This window comes from Sander vitreus, chromosome 7 (assembly GCF_031162955.1).
Source record: "Sander vitreus isolate 19-12246 chromosome 7, sanVit1, whole genome shotgun sequence".
Taxonomy (NCBI): Eukaryota; Metazoa; Chordata; class Actinopteri; order Perciformes; family Percidae; genus Sander; species Sander vitreus.
The window spans coordinates 10,926,050-10,947,349 of NC_135861.1; the positions used below are offsets into that span (position 1 = coordinate 10,926,050).

General features: G+C 39.6%; 1 protein-coding gene across 1 annotated transcript in view; it reads left to right on the plus strand.

Annotated features, from left to right (window-relative positions):
• celsr3 (cadherin, EGF LAG seven-pass G-type receptor 3) overlaps positions 1-21,300 on the plus strand; it is a 107,032-nt gene that overhangs the window by 41,076 nt on the left and 44,656 nt on the right. Inside the window, exons 4-14 of the mRNA XM_078254553.1 lie at positions 4,216-4,438; positions 7,662-7,777; positions 8,183-8,271; positions 8,559-8,573; positions 9,021-9,178; positions 12,495-12,658; positions 13,231-13,356; positions 15,784-15,953; positions 16,814-16,999; positions 19,655-19,765; positions 19,959-20,127. Of these exons, the coding sequence (XP_078110679.1) occupies positions 4,216-4,438; positions 7,662-7,777; positions 8,183-8,271; positions 8,559-8,573; positions 9,021-9,178; positions 12,495-12,658; positions 13,231-13,356; positions 15,784-15,953; positions 16,814-16,999; positions 19,655-19,765; positions 19,959-20,127 (1,527 nt within the window). The remainder of the gene's footprint in view (positions 1-4,215; positions 4,439-7,661; positions 7,778-8,182; positions 8,272-8,558; positions 8,574-9,020; positions 9,179-12,494; positions 12,659-13,230; positions 13,357-15,783; positions 15,954-16,813; positions 17,000-19,654; positions 19,766-19,958; positions 20,128-21,300) is intronic.

Genomic DNA, 21,300 nt, shown 5'->3' on the forward strand with positions numbered 1-21,300 from the left:
TAAAATAATTTAAACTTTGAGCGCAGTGATCGTGACAATTGCGAGCGGTGCGCCATGCCAAGGCTAGCCATTCCTCCTAGTTGTCTTATTATTATTATTATTAATTTTTTTTGTTACTGTTTTCTGACATTTTATTAAGTACTGTAAATTACAAGTACCTCAAAATTGTACTTGAGTGCAGTACACTTCTAAACAGACTTACTCTCCAACAGTGGGATGTGTGCATGATGACCTCAAGCGTTGGGTGTGTGCTTCTTTGTTTGACTGTATCAATACATAAAGCGGTATCTTGTGTGTCTGGGTGTGTGCTTTTCCATTCTGGTAAGTTCATTAAAAGCTGTCTGTGTGTGCATAAAGTGTTTGTGTATGTATGTGTGAGGAATTTTAAAAGTGCTATTGGACACTCACCGTTTGTTTACTAATCACTTGACCTTTGTGTCCTATGTGTGTGTGTTTTTCCTATCGCTGCTGATCAGCCTAAGTGTCTCTGTGAAGTGGACGTCTTCACACCGTCTGGGAAAAAGACATGAAAGAATATCGTTGAGTCAGTCTGAGATCACATCTGCTCTGCTTTACTTTCTCTAATTAGTGTGTGTGTGTGTGTGTGTGTGTGTGTGTGTTTTTTTTGTTTTTCTGTCTGTCTTTCCTCGTCAATTTATTTCCTGCCAGTCAACCTGTGCGCAACTGGGTGTGCATAATGAACCAGCGTGTGTATTTGTAGGTGTGTGTGTTTAAGTCTCACCACACGCATAATTCATGAGTATTAATGTCTTTTTATTTATTTTAATATTGATGAAGGGGTCTGTACGGATGAATAGGCGCAACAGACAAAGGCAGGGAAATTGAGCTGTGTTAGAGTGCATATGTGTGCACGTGTGTGTTAGCCTTTTTAATTCCCTGGTTTTATTCTTCCAGGTTCCCTGTTGTGTGCTTTTACATAGAGGTATATGTTTAATGTGAGAGGAGAGAGAGGATGAGAGAAAGCTAAACAAGGACAGACAGATGTAAAATGTCAATGTCCTTGGGCTATCGTTAGCTTAGCTGGGTGTGTGACCGGGTGTCTTGCTCTGTGTGTGTGTGTGTGTGTGTGTGTGTGTGTGTGTGTGTGTGTGTGTGTGTGTGTGTGTGTGTGTGTGTGTGTGTGTGCGTGTGTGTGCGCGTGCGTGCATGTTTGTTCAGTGTGTGGTGTGAGAGAGTATGTTTGGCAGCCAAAATCGGCAGATGTTGGTTGCCCGGTGGCATGTGGAGAGAGGTGGCGTGGCAAAATGGAGTGATGAAGAGAAGGATGGACAAATTAACACACTGTTATAAAGTGAGTGAGTGATGAATGGAGAAATACAATTTTGGAAAGCTGAGGACTTTCTTTTTTGGCAGTTTGTATCCCTGACATGGAGGAGGATAGACAGACGGTAATTCAAGCAGTTTATACCTTTTGATTCTTGTACAAGCTCTTAATGCTTCACCAGTTAATGCATCGTACCGTGGGGTTCAGTTTGTGTTGTATGTGTCACAGGTAGTATCAGAGTGTGAGCCTTTTCCTCAGTGTTTGTCTTTGTGTGTATGAGTTTTGTATTTGTGTGTGTGGTCATGACTTTCCCTCAGGTATGTGTGTGTGTGTGTGTTGGGCTGTGTTTTGACTGTGTGTGAGAGATTGTCTGTGTCCATGTCTTGTGTATGTCAGATAATATTTGTGTCCGAAGCCCTCTATTGACTTACAACAGAAATACTGTGTGTGTGTGTGTGTGTGTGTGTGTGTGTGTGTGGCTGTTAAGCCCCTGACAGTCGACCGTTGGCAGAAAAGGCAGTCGGACTGATCAGTCAGCTCCGCGAGATCCAAAAAGGAACGCACCAAAGCGATGCAGAGCCGGGTTAGCGCTCCACCAATCAGATTGAGTCCGACTGCCCGCCCTCCGACCCAGCAAGTCAGGTCGGCCAAAATGAAGGCCGACGTCCCCTCCGACGGACGACGGCACGGAACACACCAAACTGACTCAAGTCACCGACCTCGCCAGACTGTCCGACGGCCGATTATCGGGTTGGTGTGTCAGGGCCTTTAAGATGCAAGACCTTGCCAGTGGGTACTGTGGCATCTGAAAGCAGCAGAAACAAAGTGCCAAAAGAGACAGCTACATAATAAAACCGGCACAGCCTAGAGGGCAGGGTCAATGATCCGTGTTTGTGTGTTTGAGAGAGAGAGAGACAAGAAGAAGGTAAATATGAGAGAAAGATAAATCGTGCGTTTGTCTTTGTTTGAGAAAGAAAGATATCTGTATTGCATATATGAATGTGTCGCATTTTGGTTTGTTTATTTTGTGTGTGTGTGTGTGTGTGTGTGTGTGTGTGTGTGTGTGTGTGTGTATGTGTGTGTGTCTGTATGCCTATATGGAGGGCTGTTTTTGTATGCAGCTGTTAAATGTCATACAATGTGTGTGTCCAAGGATGCTCAAGGAAAGGTGAAAACCAAAAAGAACGAGTGAACCTCTACTCCTACATACCTTTTTTTATGTGAGTGATTGTGTGTATATATACGTGTGTGTATGTATGAGTTTGTGTGTGCTGTGTGGGTGTTTCTGCCTCTCGAGACATTTCAGACTGGCGCTTGTTTGACTGGCAGCCAAATCTGTGTTTATTCTCGTCTATGGATTTGTTTGTGTTGTTTTTTCGTTTTCCACACAGTAAAGCAACAGAATCACAGCTGGCAGTCAAATACTTTTTTTCCCCTGTTCTCCTGCATTCATACACTTCCAAATACTGTACACTGAGTATTTTATCGTGGTCAACTCTAATGTTGTTGTAGTTTGTATTCTGTGTTCATTTCAAGTATTGTAAAGGTTAGTCCTTTATACACACCAGTTGCTCCTCAAGAATCAGCACCCTGCTGCTTCCACCGTTTAATCAAGTAGTAATTTACATCTAAAGCGTCTGGTGAATGCAGTTCACTGCCTGAAGAAAAACCAACAGCACTCTGTTGAGCCGTTGACATGGAAAAAGAACCACATCTCTATAGATTGGTGCAATTTCAGGACCCTCATGTTAAGTACCCTTCTTCAAAACCAGAAGGCTCTCAAGTCACATAACACAACCTTTGCTGAGTATTTTGAATAGCTGATCGCATTACCAAATGTGTAACTTCCATTTCAAAATAACTGAAATAACAAGGCTCTGGTTTTTTTTAGGTCAGGTAGAATGAATCTATCTCCGTTGATCCTGTTCGTTTGTTTGTTTGCTGCTTCCATGGCTGAACTACAGCTGTAGCGCGCTGGGTTTTCACGTTTTTACGGGTATATCTGGCAACCCAGCCCGGCTGTCAAAATGGCCAGTTGATACCAACACACAGGCCAAAACACAAACAGACATTCCGTCACGGAACGGAAAATACTGGCCTTAGCATTGTTGTCAGAAAACATATTATTTCAGCTTAACATGTTTCCTTAATATCTGATATTATCATTTTTTCATTAAATACAGTAAATATATTACATATTGGACCTGTAAGAACATAATTTAAACACTCATAAAGTATTACTCAAAGAAATTGTGTCAGTGAAGAAAAACATGAATTATTATAACACATTTGTATTATTACACATTATATTATAACTATAATAATTTTACTTAAAGTATGTCATAGGTATAGCCTAATGAACAAAACATTAAAATCATTACAATATTTAAGCTCAATCATAATTCAAAATCAGCATTTTCACCTCAGTAACTTGACTTGAATGTAAAGTAAAGCCCTGTGGGTTTGAACAATGCTTGATTGTACAGCATGTGTTTGTTGTGATGGACTTGCCAATGAGTGCAGGGTCAAGGCAAGTCAGAGCTTATGAACATATATATATATATATATCTCAGCTGAACAAGCACCAAAATGGCAAAACTGTCCAGATACTGATGGGAAAATCTACCTTTTTTATTTTACTTTAATCCTTTTAATTAGATACGGAATCGGATGCTGGAAATGTTATATCCCAATGTGTAACTTTTTCGCTAATCTTTTGGTGGATATTTATACGTACAGTACAGCATATCTTAAGACTGTGAATTTAATGAAATTATGTGATTTTATTCTATATTATTATTGAATTCTTTGTAAAGATAAGACTCTGTCGACCAGTGATGGTGATTTGTTTTGGGACAGCGTTTGTTGCAACTCCCACAGAGGTTCAACACAGGTTGCAATAATGAAATATTTTCATCTTTAATCCCCAGGTGACCGGTGTGAGTTTGACCGGCGGCAGGGCAGGTGTGTGCCAGGTGTGTGTCGTAATGGAGGGACATGTCGGGAGCTTTCAGGTGGTGGTTTCCGCTGTGAGTGTCCTGCAGGAGGCTATGAGCATCCATACTGCACAGTCACTGCCCGGTCCTTCCCACAGAAGTCCTTCGCCATGTTTCGGGGCCTCAGACAGAGATTTCACCTGTCCATTTCATTAACGTGAGTGGATTGAGTAAATTTGAAATGTTTTATCTTTTTTTTTTTTTGTCTTGTCTTGGTTTTACATCTCTAAATTTCTATATTTGACAATTGAAATTTCATTTTTTTGTTTCAACTTCCTTCCTTCCTTCCTTCCTTCCTTTCTTTCAGCTTTCATCTCTCTTCATCCAGTCGCACTCAGACAGAGATCCATAACCACTCCTTTTGATTCTCAGTTCTCTTCCTCTCTCTCCTCTTTGCTTTAATCTATATATTTCATCTCTGTCTCCGAGATCGATCCTATTATTCATGTTTCTCTCTCTGCTGCCTCCACTTCCCTCTCCAGTGAGAAGTGCAGTTTCTCCTCTCTCTCCTCTTTCATCTGTCAATTTACTGGGTTCAGTAACATCTCCTTTGCTTTCTCTCTTTCCACTCTTTCTTCTTATCTTACATCTTATCACCCCTGTGTTCTCCTCTTTCAGTCTTTTCTGGTTCAGCAAAGGTAAATGCTGCATTTCTGGTGATCCTATGCTCTCTCTGTGGAGAAAAGCAATCTCACAGTTACCAATTTAGACTAGAAATAGCCTAATTTAATGTTTTCTTTAAAAAAAACATAATTAAAGTAGTGGATTTGTACAGCTTTAGTGGCCAAATCGGGCTTGCTCTCAGACCTTTTGCCAGGGCTTTTATGCTTCTCAGAACATTTGAACTGAAGTTATGAGTTTATAAATCTCTCAAATTATTATCAGTGAGTGTACTGACCTACATGCAACATGTAGAGACACGTGAGTGAGGTCAGTTTTGCATGTCTTTTAAACTTTGCTTGGTGCACTACCTAGCCATAGCCTCTATACTTGTTTTGTTTATTTTGTTAGATGTAACAATATGCTACTGCAGAAGTCAGTGATCATCTCCTTACTTGAGGTCCTTTGTCTTTGTCTTGCTCGCCCACCACCATCGTTTCCCTGTTGCTACTTCGCCTCTTGACATACGAGTGCTCGTCTATGGGAGATCTGAAGTGGTCCTTAACAGTGGTCAGGCAGGGTTATGGGATGGTTGCCATGGGTGATGTCGTCTAATGATAGTTGCTAAGGTGACGTTGCCCATGGGGTTGTTGCTAGGCTGATGTGGACACCATGGATTGGTTGCTATGAGGCATTGTGGTCATTGTATTCTTGCCAAACAAGGCTCTGTGCATTGCTGGTGCATAATGGCTGAGTTATTTTATTGATTTGTGACCACCAGGCGGAAATGGTTTTGTGGTAGAATTTCTTCCCTGGAAGACTCTGATGGAGGCAAGTGTTGGCAGCAATGGTGGCAGTTAAGTTAAAATATCCAAAGTGAGAAAAGTAAGTGATGTGTTCTTTCCGTTCAACAACTACAATTAAGGTGCCCTTGAGAAAGACAGGGCTGGTGGGGAACAGGTACTGTGTGGTCTTTTTCAGCACTGCCCTGCTCGACATTTAGTCAAACACATTCACATCTGGGAGCTTCAACCCTCAGTCTACGGGATCAACTGTAACTTCATTGCCTTGCTCTAGGGCAACACATTAGTACATTTTGCCATATAACACAGAGAGAAACCCTTGATCGTATTGCTATTGTTGCTGGCAAAGTTACATTCAGGTTATCTGATGGTGACTAATTCAGTAGTGTCCAACTCTACACTGACCATCAGCCTTCTTCCCCTGACTTCAGTGTTTTATTTAGCATCCTGTTTGCTGCCAGCTACACTCCTTGGCCTGATTTTGACATCAGGGCCAAACAGGACTTAATCATGATTCATGTCTCTCACTTTCTCCCACAGCATTTTATTTCTCCACTGCAAAAAATCTTCCTTTTTTCATCCGAAAGCTGCTTCAGACATTTTTGTAACTCTACCTCAGATAATATGGCTCTGTTATATAGAGCTGTGACAGTATAAATATGTCCTTACTGCAAAATTGTAATATATGCAAATCATGTGGGAAGGATTTTGTATGAGGGTGCTGCAGCTATGTTTGAAGTTGTCAGTAGTTGCTGAGCTCAAATAATTGGAATGCATGTATGATATGCCTTCATGAGGTTTATTGCTTTGAAAAATCTTATAGTAAATATACTGTATTTGTTTTTTCTTCAAATGCAGTTATTTGGTCTCAAACAATAACCATGCTTCTTTGCCATTATTTATGCCTTCATCCTTTCTGCATCTTCGCTTCACTGACTCCACTCACAGTCTCCATTTACTTTGGCAAAGATTAGGTTACACTACTTTTCAACTATTTCTGGTGGCTTGAAGAGATTACATCTGCATACTACAAGATAGGATGCCACGGTGTGGTTTGAGCTACAGCAGAGCCATGCAAACAACACACATGTCTGCTATTGAACAACCATGGGTTTATTTCAGACAATGGCAACATTCTCAGATAACAGAGGTATGAAGTTCTCATGATAGAAATAGTGATGACGTGCTCTTCCTTACAGTACATTTTCTAATACTGCTGTATTGCAGTAACACATCTAATGTTACAGTCACATTGATCTCTAGTGGATGTTTAAGCCAAGGATATACAATGCAGATAATAAGTAAGAATAAGTAGGAATTTTGTTTTTCAAGGACTTGAGTTCAAGCCACCGGTTCATAAACCAACAAGTAAGACATTTATTTTCAACAAAAATGTAAGACTGAATTAATGAATTTTTTGAAGTGGACATTATTTGCAGTGGACATCTTTCTGCATCTTGTTGGCTGGAGGGAAGATTTGTCATCTGGGCTTTAGTATGAAAAAAACTAACAGTTCTTTTGATCAGGGTGGTTTTACATGGCAGCCTTGGACTCACCACGTCCCCTTGGCCTTGCTATGCAAAGTAGACTATTGTATGACTCTGAGCAGCTGGAGGGAGTGAATGTCTGAAGCAATATGGTTTAAAACTGTAGTACAGTTTGACTACCTTTTGTTCCTCCATACTAAGCGTATGAGGAGGTTTTCAGGATTCATTCTTGTTTTACAATGTGAAATTAGGTATTATATGGGTCACTGTATCAGGATCAAATGTATTAACCAATAAATGTATAAATCTGGCAAACAGTATTATTTGACTCATTTGTATTGTATATTTTCAGGATACAAACATGTAAAAATATACTGTAGAAAGAAATATAATAATCCTCATATTATTTAAAAAACGTATTATGGACGTGTGTGTGTGTGTGTGTGTGTGTGTGTGTGTGTGTGTGTGTGTGTGTGTGTGCATTTTCTAGTTTTGCCACTCTGGCGAACAGTGGTCTTCTTTTCTATAATGGACGCTTCAATGAGAAACACGACTTCATCGCCTTGGAGATCCAAGAAGGACAAGTTGTGCTCAAATATTCCACAGGTACGATATATCTTTATGTGTGATTGGGCTTAGTATTTCTCTATTTATGGACCATATATTCCCACGGAGAAAACAAAGATGTGGTTTTGTCCTCAAAGGTTGTGTATCATTTCTATATAGGCCTTTGTAGGTGTATCATTGGAATCTGGATTAGATTAGGATACAGATTACAATTAAACATGTAGTGGGAGGGTTTAGACAACATCCATGTTCAGACAAGCAGTAAACTGCAGACAAAGTCAAATTTGGTGCTATGAGAACATTCTACTATCCCTCACTTTGATGTGAGGTCTTTTTGTTTAGTTTCCACACTGCAGACATGAAGAACCAAGTTTTTGAGTAATTATGTTAGAAAATGCTAAATTAGATTAGATTGTAAATTAGACCTCACCCGTCTGCCTGCAGGTGAATCGTCCACTCAGGTGAGTCCCTTCCTGCCTGGCGGTGTGAGCGATGGCAACTGGCATACTGTTCACATCCACTACTACAACAAGGTAGGTTTACATCTTGATTTGTTTGTATCGTAGACCGTTTAGATTTGTGTTTCTGATGTCAGTTATTCTTTGAATTTTTACATTTTACTTGGGGTTATTTGTACTGAACTTCTAACGCGTCGGCAGAATAGTTTCTCATCCTTCATGCCTGCAAAGCACTTTTGGAAATGAGATGAAGTGTTTGTGCGTGCATACCGTTATGTGGGCGTTTGCTTGTTACCATTTCATTCATGCATATTCGCCGCACATCTCCTTTAATTTTCTTCACGTTCCTTAATTTTCCTCAGCCAGCTACACGCTATGTGAGTATGGGTGTGTGTCAGGATGCACATACATTTCCTTATTTCTTTGTTTCTCTTTCTTTCTGTTTTTCGTTCTGTCTTTCTTTCTTTCACCAGCAGACAGTACGTGTAGAGTGAGAGTGTTGTCTATCTACTACTCCATTATTTTTCTACCCATATTCATTGTGTCTGTTGTTTTGTGTCTTACTAACTCAAATTTTCCCCTTTTCTTTCTAACATGATGTACAGTAGCAGTGAAGATACTGAATGTAGTCTGTGTTGGAACTGTATGACTGTAGTGATATAAACTCTAGATTTAGTAAATGCAGTTGTTCTTGCATGTTGCCCGGTGTCATGGTGTTTCTTGGATTTTGTTCCTTGGGACTCTGTTTTCAATCTTGTGTGTGTGTGTGTGTGCGTGTGTGTGTGTGTCTGTGTGCGTGTGTGTGTGTGTGTGTGTGTGTTCAGCCCAAGCGCAGTATGAGCGGTGAGGCCCAGGGTCCGTCAGATGAGAAGATTGCTGTGGTGAGCGTTGACGACTGTGATACAGCATTGTCGCTTCGCTTCGGTACACAGCTCGGAAATTACAGCTGCGCTGCGCAGGGAAAACAGGCCAGCAGCAAGAAGTGAGTTTATCTTTTTTTCAGCTCTCCATTATTTGTGTCTGTATTTATAACTTTGTTTTCTTTAAAATTGGCGATTTGACGGCTCCACACATCTGAAAAATAAACCCAACAATAAGGACATGTCTCTAAAATTAGAACAATTCATCTTGTCCTAAAATAATCTAATTACAGTTGCAGTCAGAGCACTGTTGCCCACATAGCTTGGGAATGTCAAATGTCAGATATGACCTGCAGCTTTAACAAACTGTAGATCCTGGAATATATGCAAGAGTGAACCAGGGTCTAACAAACAAAACTAGTTACAACATCTTAAAAAAACTACAGATTTTACATCATGTGAATGAAATGAATACCATTCTACATTGGTCATATTACATGTTTATTAAGAAAATAATTTTCCAATTGACAAAATATAGCTAATAATACTACCAGGCCACACATGATTTTAACTGTAAAATGCCTTTTGCTACCTGCCACTTTTACCTTTTTATGGTCACAGCAGTTAAAAGCAGTTGTTAGTAGTTTAAAACAGAATTTTCAAATCACATTATTATGTAAAATGTTACATGAATACATACTTCCTGCATAATGACTATTAGAACATTACCTACCAATACTTAAACAATCGGAAGATGGCACCAAAGGCAGTGTTATACTGTTACTCATTGGCCCTGGCACAATGTAATATAACACAATCTTGTATGTCATTGCTATCATAGCACAGTTTCATGTGGAATTCATCATATAATTAATTCCATAGTTTCATGTCTGACATGTATGAAATAACAATGACTCAGAAAAAGCTTAGTGAACAATTGTATTCAGCTAAATTCCTCCATATATCTGTCTTACATATAGTGCAGCAACTGAAAGACTCTGAATAGGCATTGACCCTGAGCTGTGGGTGGTGTATGCACAGGATGTGCCAGCTTCTTTGCAAAGACAACTTTCATTAAACACCATCTGTGACTGATCGGAGGCTTAACAGATATTCAAAGGAAAGTAAAAAAAACAATAAAGCTAGTCAGTGTGTGTAGCCGCTCACCGTACGTAGGTTGCTAGATTACATTTATTATCAAAAGCGAAACCGTGTTGAGTAATTAGTGGTAGTATTGACTATATTAGGAAATATTGGCTTTGATGAGAATGCTTGTCAGCCAATCACAATGCAAGTTTGGAACTAGTTGTTGGATGACAACTTTGTAGCATAAAGCACTTGACTTAGTGTCATTATAGTTTATAAATGGTCCATTTACTGCTTTTTTTATTGAAAAAATGTCAAATTACTTTTTAGAGGCACATTTGTATGCACTCAATCTTATATTTTCCTAACTATGTATCATTATTTTATCACTTTGAAGGGATGTTTTCAGCAACTCCCCATGTTGATCTCACGATTAGCTCTTTTACCATTAGCCATTTTGATTTGTTTTCTGCCCCAGGTCTCCAAGATGCCATGTACAATGCCAGTTGCTTGCTGTTGTGTAATAATAAATGCATGTTAATATGGAACAGAGAGAATGATCTGATCAAATGTTCGTGTCTATGTTCACTCAATGGACCATTCTCCGAAAAACTAGTTTTGAGATTAGTATCGCATCTTCACAGATTCAGAAGATCACTTTTTCAGCATGGTTTAAACAGGCTTGTAAGCTGAACACATTTTTTAAATGAGAAGTAGGTGTAACACACAATTGAATGCAGCTCCAAGCAGTCTAATCAGTGAAACTCTTGCTAAAACTTTGACTGAGACTGTTGCTGTTGGAAAGCACTTTTGTTTATTATCACATCAGGGTGATGAGGTGACTATAGGAGAAACTAATGGAGACCTAATGAGGCACGACTTTTTGTCTTATTCATGCCCCTTCATGTCTGTGTGTATCTCTCTGATGTTCTTGTTACTCGTCAGCTCATTCTGCCTGGTGTTAATGCTCATTCTCTTATGTACGACCAAAACATTCAAATTGACAGGTTTAAATCCACTATGTTGCTTTTAAATGTCTGTTCTGTTTGACCTTGTCAAAGTTTTGTTGTTTACTTGTGGTGTGTGTCTACCAAACTAAATGTCTACATGTATGCTAACAAGTGCATAACACACACACACTCACACACACACACACACACACACACACACACACACACACACACACACACACACACACACGTATTCACACATGCACTCAAAAAGCAGCCTGTCATAGTGTTGATGTCTGGCCTTGCACTGTAAGCTGTAATCACGTTTGCTGTGTTCTGTCAGCGCTAAGTGAGGCTGAGAGAAGACAGATCAAAGAGGAAGGCCAAAGCCTAACGCTTCAACACGCTTTCTCTGTTCTTTCTCCATTTCTCATTTAACAGCTCGCCCTCCTCTTACTCTGTCTCGACATCCTCTTCTAATGACACACTCGCACTGTTGATATTTGCTCCAACTCGCACTAAATCTCTTGTTTGTTTGACTCCGGCGCCTTTTGTCTCTCTGGGTTCCTTCATGTCATGTGTCACCAAAGCGAGCCTAAAAGGAAAAACCCCAATGAACATTGGAGGGAAAAAAAAGAGAATGCTCTCAAAATGACAACACAACTGTTTCTGTCTCTTTGTTGTTGTTTTTTCGCTCATGCAGTCCCATAACTGTTAATTTGTTGTCCCCTACATCGTCCTCCTCACATTACCCCTGTGTCTTTCTCTCCACCCGTCTTGCATCTGTCTTGTCATCCGCCTTTACGCTTGCTCTCTCGTGATATTTGCTGTAACTCACACTTAAGCTCTTGTTTGTCCATCTGCCTCCCCGGCTGTCTCCACATCCCCCTTTTGTCGTTGCTGTTTTTCGTCTCTTTTTTATGCCTGCAAATTTGCTTTTTGTTGACGTCCTCTAACATCTACCTCCTTTGCTGGCTTCTGTCTCCTTTTTCCCTCTGCCTTGTCATCCACCTTTATCTTTTCTCTCCTGATATTTGCTGTAACTCATATTTAATCTCCTGTTTGTTCACTGTCTTTCTTTTTTTTCGCATCTGTACAATTTCTCTTGTCCACTGCTGTTTCTACTTTTACCCTCAACAACATCATTGTCATCTCATTTCTCCTCAACATCAACTGTTATTCTCTAAATCTGGTTCCTTTTGACATTTACCTCTGATGACATGTTTAATCTCTGGGTTTTTTTAATCCCTTTGCCTCTCTCATATCCTCTTTTCATGTTTTCCTGCATCCCTCTCCTTCCTCCTCTCCTCCATCCTTGAGGGATAATCCTACATTCCTTCCTTGTTCCCCTTTCATCTCCACCTGATTTACTCCTCTTCCTCTTTATCCATTCCTCTCTCAGGTCTCTGGACCTGACTGGTCCGTTGTTTCTAGGCGGAGTTCCCAACGTACCAGACAACTTCCCGTTTGGCACCAGGGAGTTTATCGGCTGTATGAAGGAGCTGCACATTGACAACAAGCCCCTGGACTTGGCTGGGTTTATTGCTAACAATGGAACGCTACCCGGTCAGTACCACTAACCATACCGCCCCCCCCCCCTTAAAAAATCACGAGCATTGACACATTTATGATGTCCACAAATGCCATTTGGGCCTCATTCCATTAAATACACTGATAAAAATATTTGCTATCAATTAAAGGCTTTTATTTACAAAACAGTTCTATTGCAATTGTTTTATTGTGAGATTAACAGGAAATGTTAATGAAATGTTTCAAAAATAAGGTTCAATTTCCCTTTTTTGTTTATTGTATTGATTGGAGTTCAAATACTATTTTATAATTGAAAATGCATACAACTAAAGTTGGATGCTTTTGTAAAGGCCATTTGAATCTTGAGATCCTACAACAGAGTGCAATTGGAAAAGTTTCCCTCTAAATATGCACATTGGTAACTGATAATCTTTGTATACAGTATATTGTGTATACTCTTGTGCTGAAAATGTGAGGCATTACCATCATGATTTATCAGCTAACCACTGCATGCAGTGTTTCATTTTGTGCATTAGCTGAGACACACGTTATGGTGATACATTTTTGGGAACTTGATCGTGATGTAATGTGTCTGTTGCTTCTTATAGGCTGCAGTGCCAAGCTTCCCTTCTGTAAGTCCAACCCCTGTCAGAACGGAGGAACCTGCAGTGTGAGCTGGGAGACTTTCTCCTGCGACTGTCCCCTAGGGTACGGAGGAAAGGACTGCAGCCACGGTGAGAGGCTTTATGAGTTTATTTTCATCCTTGGGTCTTACATGTTGCATTTTCAACCAATGACAACCTTTAGCATTGTCACCTGAATTGTGCCACTTTGGTATAATTCCTAAATAAATAAATATCATAAATATCAGTAACAAGTTAGACCATGGCTGAGATAATTGGCAGTTGCTGTCTGACACTCAGTGGCCTTTACTTGTAGTACTGGCAGTACTAGCAGTAATTATACTAATGCCACATTCATTTGTGAATGATTTACTCAAGTTAAAATACGGTAATGTAACAACTTTAAACCTCTATAGTTCTTTGTTATTTACACTTTGGTTGAATGACAGAAATGTAACCTGTTTAATAGGCTGCTTCACACTTTAATACTTAGATTCAGAAGTGCTCTACCATTCATTCATTCAGGTTAATGCCTCAGTTTGCACTTTTTCCCTCTGTTCCAGTATTTATTCCTCATTTTGTGATGAGCTATGACACCTGTAGACTTTTAGAGTTTATGAGCAGAGTATAATTGGAATGCATGTTCATGGATGGATGGATTGATGGTTGAGTGAGTATCGAACTCTGAAGGTACTGACTGAAAAAACTAGGTGAAATGGATGATTCCCTTTAATTCTGAATAATTACTGATAACTGAGGCACAACACACTGAGACTAATAGTATCATGAATAGTTACTACACTTAGTATGTGGGCTAGTTGTTACACTCTGGATATCAGACTTTATGTCCTGTATATACTGTAATTGGACCTAGATAAACCCTGTGTGATTCTCCACACATAGGTGGACCTTCTGTAGCCCAGGTGGACTCAGTTATATTTACTGACAGGTCTTGATAGTGAGCACAGACAATTAACCCTTAGAGGAAATCATGTAGCGAAAGGCTCTTGGGATGATGTATTTTTGTAATTTTAAAGCTCTTAAATGTTCACAAGTTATGAAACTTATTTTATTTTTTATTTTATTTCTGTCAGGAAAAGAAACTATCCTTACAATCAGCAGATTGAAAACAGCATGTAATTAAACTAGGGCTGTCAATCGATTAAAATATTTAATCGTGATTAATCGTATGATTGTCCATAGTTAACACGTGATTAATCACAAATTAATCACACATTTTTTATCTGCTCTAAGTGTACTTAAAAAGGGATATTTTTGAAGTTTTTAAATGGTCCCATGAAAATTTCACTTTATGAGGTTTTTTAACATTAATATGAGTTCCCCTAGCCTGCCTATGGTCCCCCAGTGGCTAGAAATGGCGATAGGTGTAAACCGAGCCCTGGGTATCCTGCTCCGCCTTTGTGAAAATGAAAGCTCAGATGGGCCGATCTGGAATCTTCCCTTTATGACGTCATAAGGGGAAAGGTTACCTCCCCTTTCTCTGTGTTTGTTTCTGCTTTGCCCGCCGCCCACAGCTGCCCAGAGAATTTGGCCCGCCCATGAGGAAATAGAGCTACAACTGTGGCCGCAAGCTGGTCAAGGCCACACCCCCACCCTCTACCTTGCCCCCCCTCTCTCCTCCTCAATAGCATTTAAAGCTACAGACACAGAAATGGCACGTCCTAAGAAAAGCTCATTGTGGGACTGGCTCCTAGTGGCTATAATTCTGCACCAAGGCTGAATTTCGGGCAAAGGACTTCAGATACAGTATTAGGGGACCACTAAGGCCTATATAAAAGCATCCAAAAAGCAGCATGTCATAGGACCTTTAATGCTCAAGTGGTATTTGAGACTTGACTTACACTAGTGGTAACTCAATTCACATCAACAGTACATGCAAAATATTTTAGTCTTGTCGAGCGAACCATCTGGAAAGGCTTTGAAATTTAATTTGCCATTCAAAAGACCCTTTTCTTTATCCATTTCTACAATTTTTGGGGGTCTTGAGCTGCTTTTTATTGATCATTGATTTAGTTTAAAAAGTAAGAACTAAAGTCTGTTACTCAGAACGGGAAGTCTCTCTTTAGATTAAGAGTCTTTAAGAGCCTTTTATTTGTGATTTAGGATCAGGTTTAACCTTCAAAGCCGTCCAGGCTGCAATATTGTTTTTCCTACTATGGCCACGCCAAGACCCGCCCTTCAATAGCATTCACACACTACTATTGGCCAGGCGTCCATGCTTACACAAGGTAATGTAACCCGATTTGTACAGGTCCTATCCCCTAACCAATTGGTTGTCCTAACCTTAACCACTCAAGATCAATGCCTAACCCCAACCAATCGAGCTGCTATTGAAGGGAGGGTCTTGGCGTGGCCATAGTAGGAAAAAAATGTGTCGAGGCTGCAGCCCTGCCACCATCTTCCTCTTGGCGTGCTCAGGCTAAAAACGAATTCAATCCCGGAACAGGGACATCTTCAGGCTGTTCCAGACATTGCAGTACCTTTCATTCGCTGTCTTTCTCTCACCCTCGACCTCAGTGATGCCACACCCCCATCGCTTTCTGGGTAACAGCGCCCTCTGGTGGGACCTGAAGAACGACGTAACCATCTCCACGCCCTGGTACCTCGGCCTGGTGTTCAGGACCAGAGCGCGAGAGGGGACGCTGCTGCAGGCTCAGGCGGGCCAGTACACTAGCCTGCTGTTCCAGGTGCACACACACACACACACACACACACACACACACACACACACACACACACTGACTGACTGACTGTCCATTTCCGTTAATGTCTGTATTAGAACATATTTGAACATTAATATATCACTCAAAATTTAATTAAGGTTTCATATTAATGCATGAGACTATTGCTGACATTATAGTTGACTTTCAAGTCCCACCAGGCTCAATGGAGTTTCTGAAAACAAGACCAAATTTTCCATAAACCAGTTTATTCCTATTGCAAAGGAGATTGTTGCCAATGCCTCTCTCCATCTCTTTGTGATTTAAATCATTGCTGCTCATTTGAAGCCAAATCTCACCAGGCGGCATAGGATGCAAAATGCAGCTGCTAAACGTGTTAACAGCGGTCACGTTGATTATGTAATGTACTGTACTTATGTCTCACGGTTATTGTGATTCTATTTTGTGTTTTAATACTACATTTTCATCTTCTATATAAGACAAAACTGTGGTATTGTCCTTGAAATTATGTACAGTTTTACATTTCTTACATTGCTTCATCCAAAAACAGTATTGAATAAGCAGCATCTTGGCAGGAGTGCAACCAAGATTTCAATTTCACACTCACACACACACACACACACACACACACACACACACACACACACACACACACACACACACACACACACACACACAGAGTCACCTTTCAGTCTCTCCTTACCTACCAAGCAGTTTCTTCACACTCTTTTTCTCTCTTTTCCTCTTTTTTTCTGGTGTTCGTGTGTGTGTGTGTGTGTGTGTGTGTGTGTGTGTGTGTGTGTGTGTGTGTGTGTGTGTGTGTGTGTGTGTGTGTGTGTGTGTGTGTGTTCCTCAATCCCTCTCAGGTCATAAATGGTCAGCTTGTGTTCTCTGTAACCCGGGGTTCGACCAGACTGGTGCGTTTGCGATTGGATCAGGTTCAGGTGGCAGACGGCCGGTGGCACGATCTCCAACTGGAGCTGCGAGACGTTCGTAGCGGCCGTGAGACACGCTACGTTGCCACACTACGGCTCGACTTCAGACTTTATCAGGTACAGTAATAGACGTGATGCAACCCTTGAAGGGAAGGTTTTTTCGGACAGACTGAATGTAAGGATAGATAAATTTTTTTTAAGTTCAAGTTTAAGTTCTTAAAAAGTCTGATTTGACCTGCAAGCACAGTTTAAAATTAAAAACAAGGTTTTCATCGTGTCTGCTTTATTAAATTAAAATTACTAAATTTCCCTTAAAGGGGTGATAGAATGCAAAACCGATTTTACCTTGTCATAGTTGAATAACGACAGTTTGGTGGGTAAATAGGACATACATAGAATCTCAAAATCCCATTGACACCCCTTTCCTCTGCAAATCTCACAATTTGAAACTGCTGCTGAAAACGGGCGAATCTCAACGAAGCTCATAGTTGACGTCAACTATGTGGCTGTACCTTATTTGGCTCTGGTCTCTATCTTTGTCACGCCCCAACATTTACATAGGCTACACCATTGATCTGAGATCAGGTAGTCTTCTGAACAGAAGACTACGTGATCAGAAAAGATCAGAAATTGTATACATTGTTCATCTGTTATTTTATCACTAAATTCACTTCTGAGACTTTTTTTATGCGAGAAATCAACTGAATACTGTGAAATACCCTATATAATCATTCTATCACCCCTTTAACAATACATTTTATTGTTAATGAATATTATTCAGCTCTAATTCTTTGATTTTATTTAATTTTGCTGTCTGAAATTTGCAGTCAGTCTAATAAACAGAATTGGAATTGTAAGCATTTAATATGAATGAAGGTGAGAAATCCTTTTTAATATCCTCTAATCTAAAATATCTCCATTTTAGTCAGACTTCTACCTCACTTCCTGTTATAAGTCAGTACACTGCAGGAGATCACTGCAAAAGATATTAGCAAATTATCAAATAATTTACATATAATCTCACTTTCAATCTTTAAATAAATTTGTGTCAAAGCAGGAAAGATTATTAACATCAGCATGGTTTTAGAAATTTTCCATAAACTAGTTTGAAATTACATAAAAGAGATACTTTGTCGAATTAAATCCAGCTCTGTGTCATCTTTGTGTGGGCAGTGTGTTTAGATGAACGGTTTGTGGCTTGGAGCAGCCGAGGTCTGATAAAATGTGCCAGATGACACGATGAATCCAGAATTGTTTGGGGATTTCGACATTTCGACTGGAAACCAGTGATATTATCACAGTTTATCGCTACAACTGACTTAATAGTTCAAGACAAATATTTGGTAACATCACTTGAAATGACTTCAAATTAATTCTGACCTACCTTTTTTTGGGCTCCTAGAAGCAGATTCTTTGCTCAATTAGGGGGATAGACCTTGTTCAAAATGATCCTGATGTCCTTTCCAGTTGTCTTGTACGTAATATATTTGCACTCAGATGTCAACAACCATACTGTTAGCTCTTTCCTGAAATGTTGCAAATAAAATGTTGAGTCACATTATAATCCGAGTAAAGGAGACAATAAAATATACATCCACAATTTCTCATCCCCTCTTTTTCACACACACACACACACACACACACACACACACACACACACACACACACACACACACACACACACATACACACACAAATGTTTACAACACACACAGATTTTATAACCCTGGATGGCCTCAGTCACTCTAAAATGTGGGCTGGTAATCCTAGTTTCCCTAATCTGTAGCGGATTAATGTGTCAAATTGTACTAGATGATGACTGTTTGATGTGTGTGTACATGTGTTTATATGAAGAATGTACATATGTGACAGTAGCATGCACACAGAAAAGCAAACACACTGTGTATTATTGTCATCTTTGATGACATGTTTTGTTTTTCATTTTAATTTTATTCTTAAATTATCTGACAGCAAATTATGCTTTTTTAATTATAGTTCAACAGGCTGTTCTTCAAAGTGCATCAAGTAATACACTGAGTAAATGATAAAATGATGAAAACATTTTTAAATATGAACTGATTAAACATTGTATCTGCCAATTAAACAATAATTACCTTTGGAAGTTTTTGGCATGTGTGCAGCTGTTATCAGTCAGATCTCACCCTCCATTTTGGCATCTTCCACTGCTGCTGAAACTGTGATAACCGGGGCTCATTGATTATTTTTTCATGGTTGTTGCAAGATAAGCTGTCAACATTGCTTCACAACACTGTCAGTGTTATCAGTTGAGTATTGACCTTCTCCATAATAACTGCGTTATTGTTTTCTTTAATTTAATAAAGTCAATCATTCACTCTACAGTTCCCCTCTCCTCCCTTCCACTGACATAAGCGTCATTTTAACCTGACTACTACATGATATAGTGGTAAATGAAAAAATAGAAGAATCATAACTTTCAGTTATCCAGGTAATCAGAACAAAGGAACAATCAATAATGTTTCTGAAAAGCATTTGTATTTTCTTTGATTTTTTCTCGCTTACTGTATATGCTTTTCATGCTATAAACTAATAAAATATGAATTTTTTCATTGACATTTTCATATCAATCTATTACCGAGTTCTTCTACGTTGTCAGATAATAGTAGTCAAACGTGTTTCTTGTGTATCTTTGTTCAGGTATTCAATTTGCATACAGCTATTAATAATAACAATCTTTGTCCTGTCTGTCTCCATCTGTCCCCTTACCTCTCTCCCTCTTTCTCTCCCCATTAGGGAACAGTGATAGTGGGAAATGAGATTCATGGTTTGAAGGTGAAACATCTGCATGTGGGAGGAGTGCTGGGCTCTGGAGAGGTTCAAAACGGGATAAAAGGATGCATACAGGTGAGGATAAATGAATTGATTTTTTTATGTTTATTAATGGATGGGTGGAGGGAAGCTGGAAATATTGGCACATAAGAGATAGAAATGTGCTCCAAACCGAGTTTGGAAAAGACTGATTTCAATAAATGAACAAAGCTGCCAATTTCTTTTGTTTAACCCTCTGTAACATAGTCCTCTCTCTCTTTTTCTACAGGGCGTTCGGTTGGGTGTACGGCCTGACACCCCTCCCCTGCCACGCCCGTCGAGAGCTGTCAAAGTAGAGACCGGCTGTAATGTTGGCAACCCCTGCGTCTCGTCTCCTTGTCCCGGCCATAGCCGCTGTTCTGACCAATGGGAGCGGCACACCTGCATGTGTGAACCTGGTGAGTGAACTGAGAGATGATGCTGGTGTGGTGGACACGTTTATGTATGTTTTGTACATTATGTATGTTATGCTATGCTTGAGGAAGGGGGCACAACTTATTCACTTCCAGTCATGAATTGACATGCAATATTATGAGACTCTCCAATGTCCAGTCAGTTTGAGAGATTGACAAAATTGATTGTTTATAATGTCATTTATGTAACTGCACGGCATAATAATACAAGCAGCAGAGAAGGAGGGGTGCTGCTTGGCAGCAGCAAAAGCAACTATGCAAGAGTAGATTTAGCCATGTCAGTTCTTGTCTAAACGCACCATTAGTGGTATGGTGGATAATGGATAATGATGTTACAGCTGTGTGAATGACTGTATGAGCCCATGTTGTAATATCAGTGTGAGGATAAGAGGCAACAAGAAAAAAAGTTGATAGAAACAAGACAGAAAAAAATTATTTAAATAATTGATACTGTATTAGTAAGTCATTTAAGTTTGGCAGAACAATGTCCCTTTACTGATTTTGCTGTTTAAAAACACCTCATTCATTTGAAACTACTCAGTAGTGCTGGAAATATTAGTTACTGTTAACAAACGACTAATCAATTAATCAATAAAAAAAAGAAAATCTGCAATTCTGATAATCAATTCATGGTTTAGATCATTAATCATTAGTCTGGATGCAAAACATTGTGGTTCCATCTGAATAGTTAGGAATTGCTGATTATCTCTTTTTTCTTCTATTTTTGAAGATTATGGTATGATAAGCATTTTTCACTATATAACAATTCATCGATTCATATAAAAATAGGTGATTCATTGACAACACAAAAAGGCTTATCAAGTTAAAGCCAGGAACACTTGGCATGTCTGCTAGTCTTTTGCATCTCGTCGTGATTTGACTTTTCCAATAAATACATTAAATAAAGTGGCAAAGTAACACAGCCAAGAACGATTTACCACTTCAAGTCATGCAAGTTAAATTGCATGCGTGTTAACCTCTGTGCTAGGGAAATGGTCCTAATATTTGACACACTCTGGACGTTGGATGTGAAAGAGAAGATGTGTGAGATGACAAGGTGAAAGAAGCCAGCTGATTTAGAGAGACAGAAAAATGGATTTATAATGCGGCCATATCTGCGTAGGTGTTTGCAAATGCTCTAACTGGGTTAAACAGATA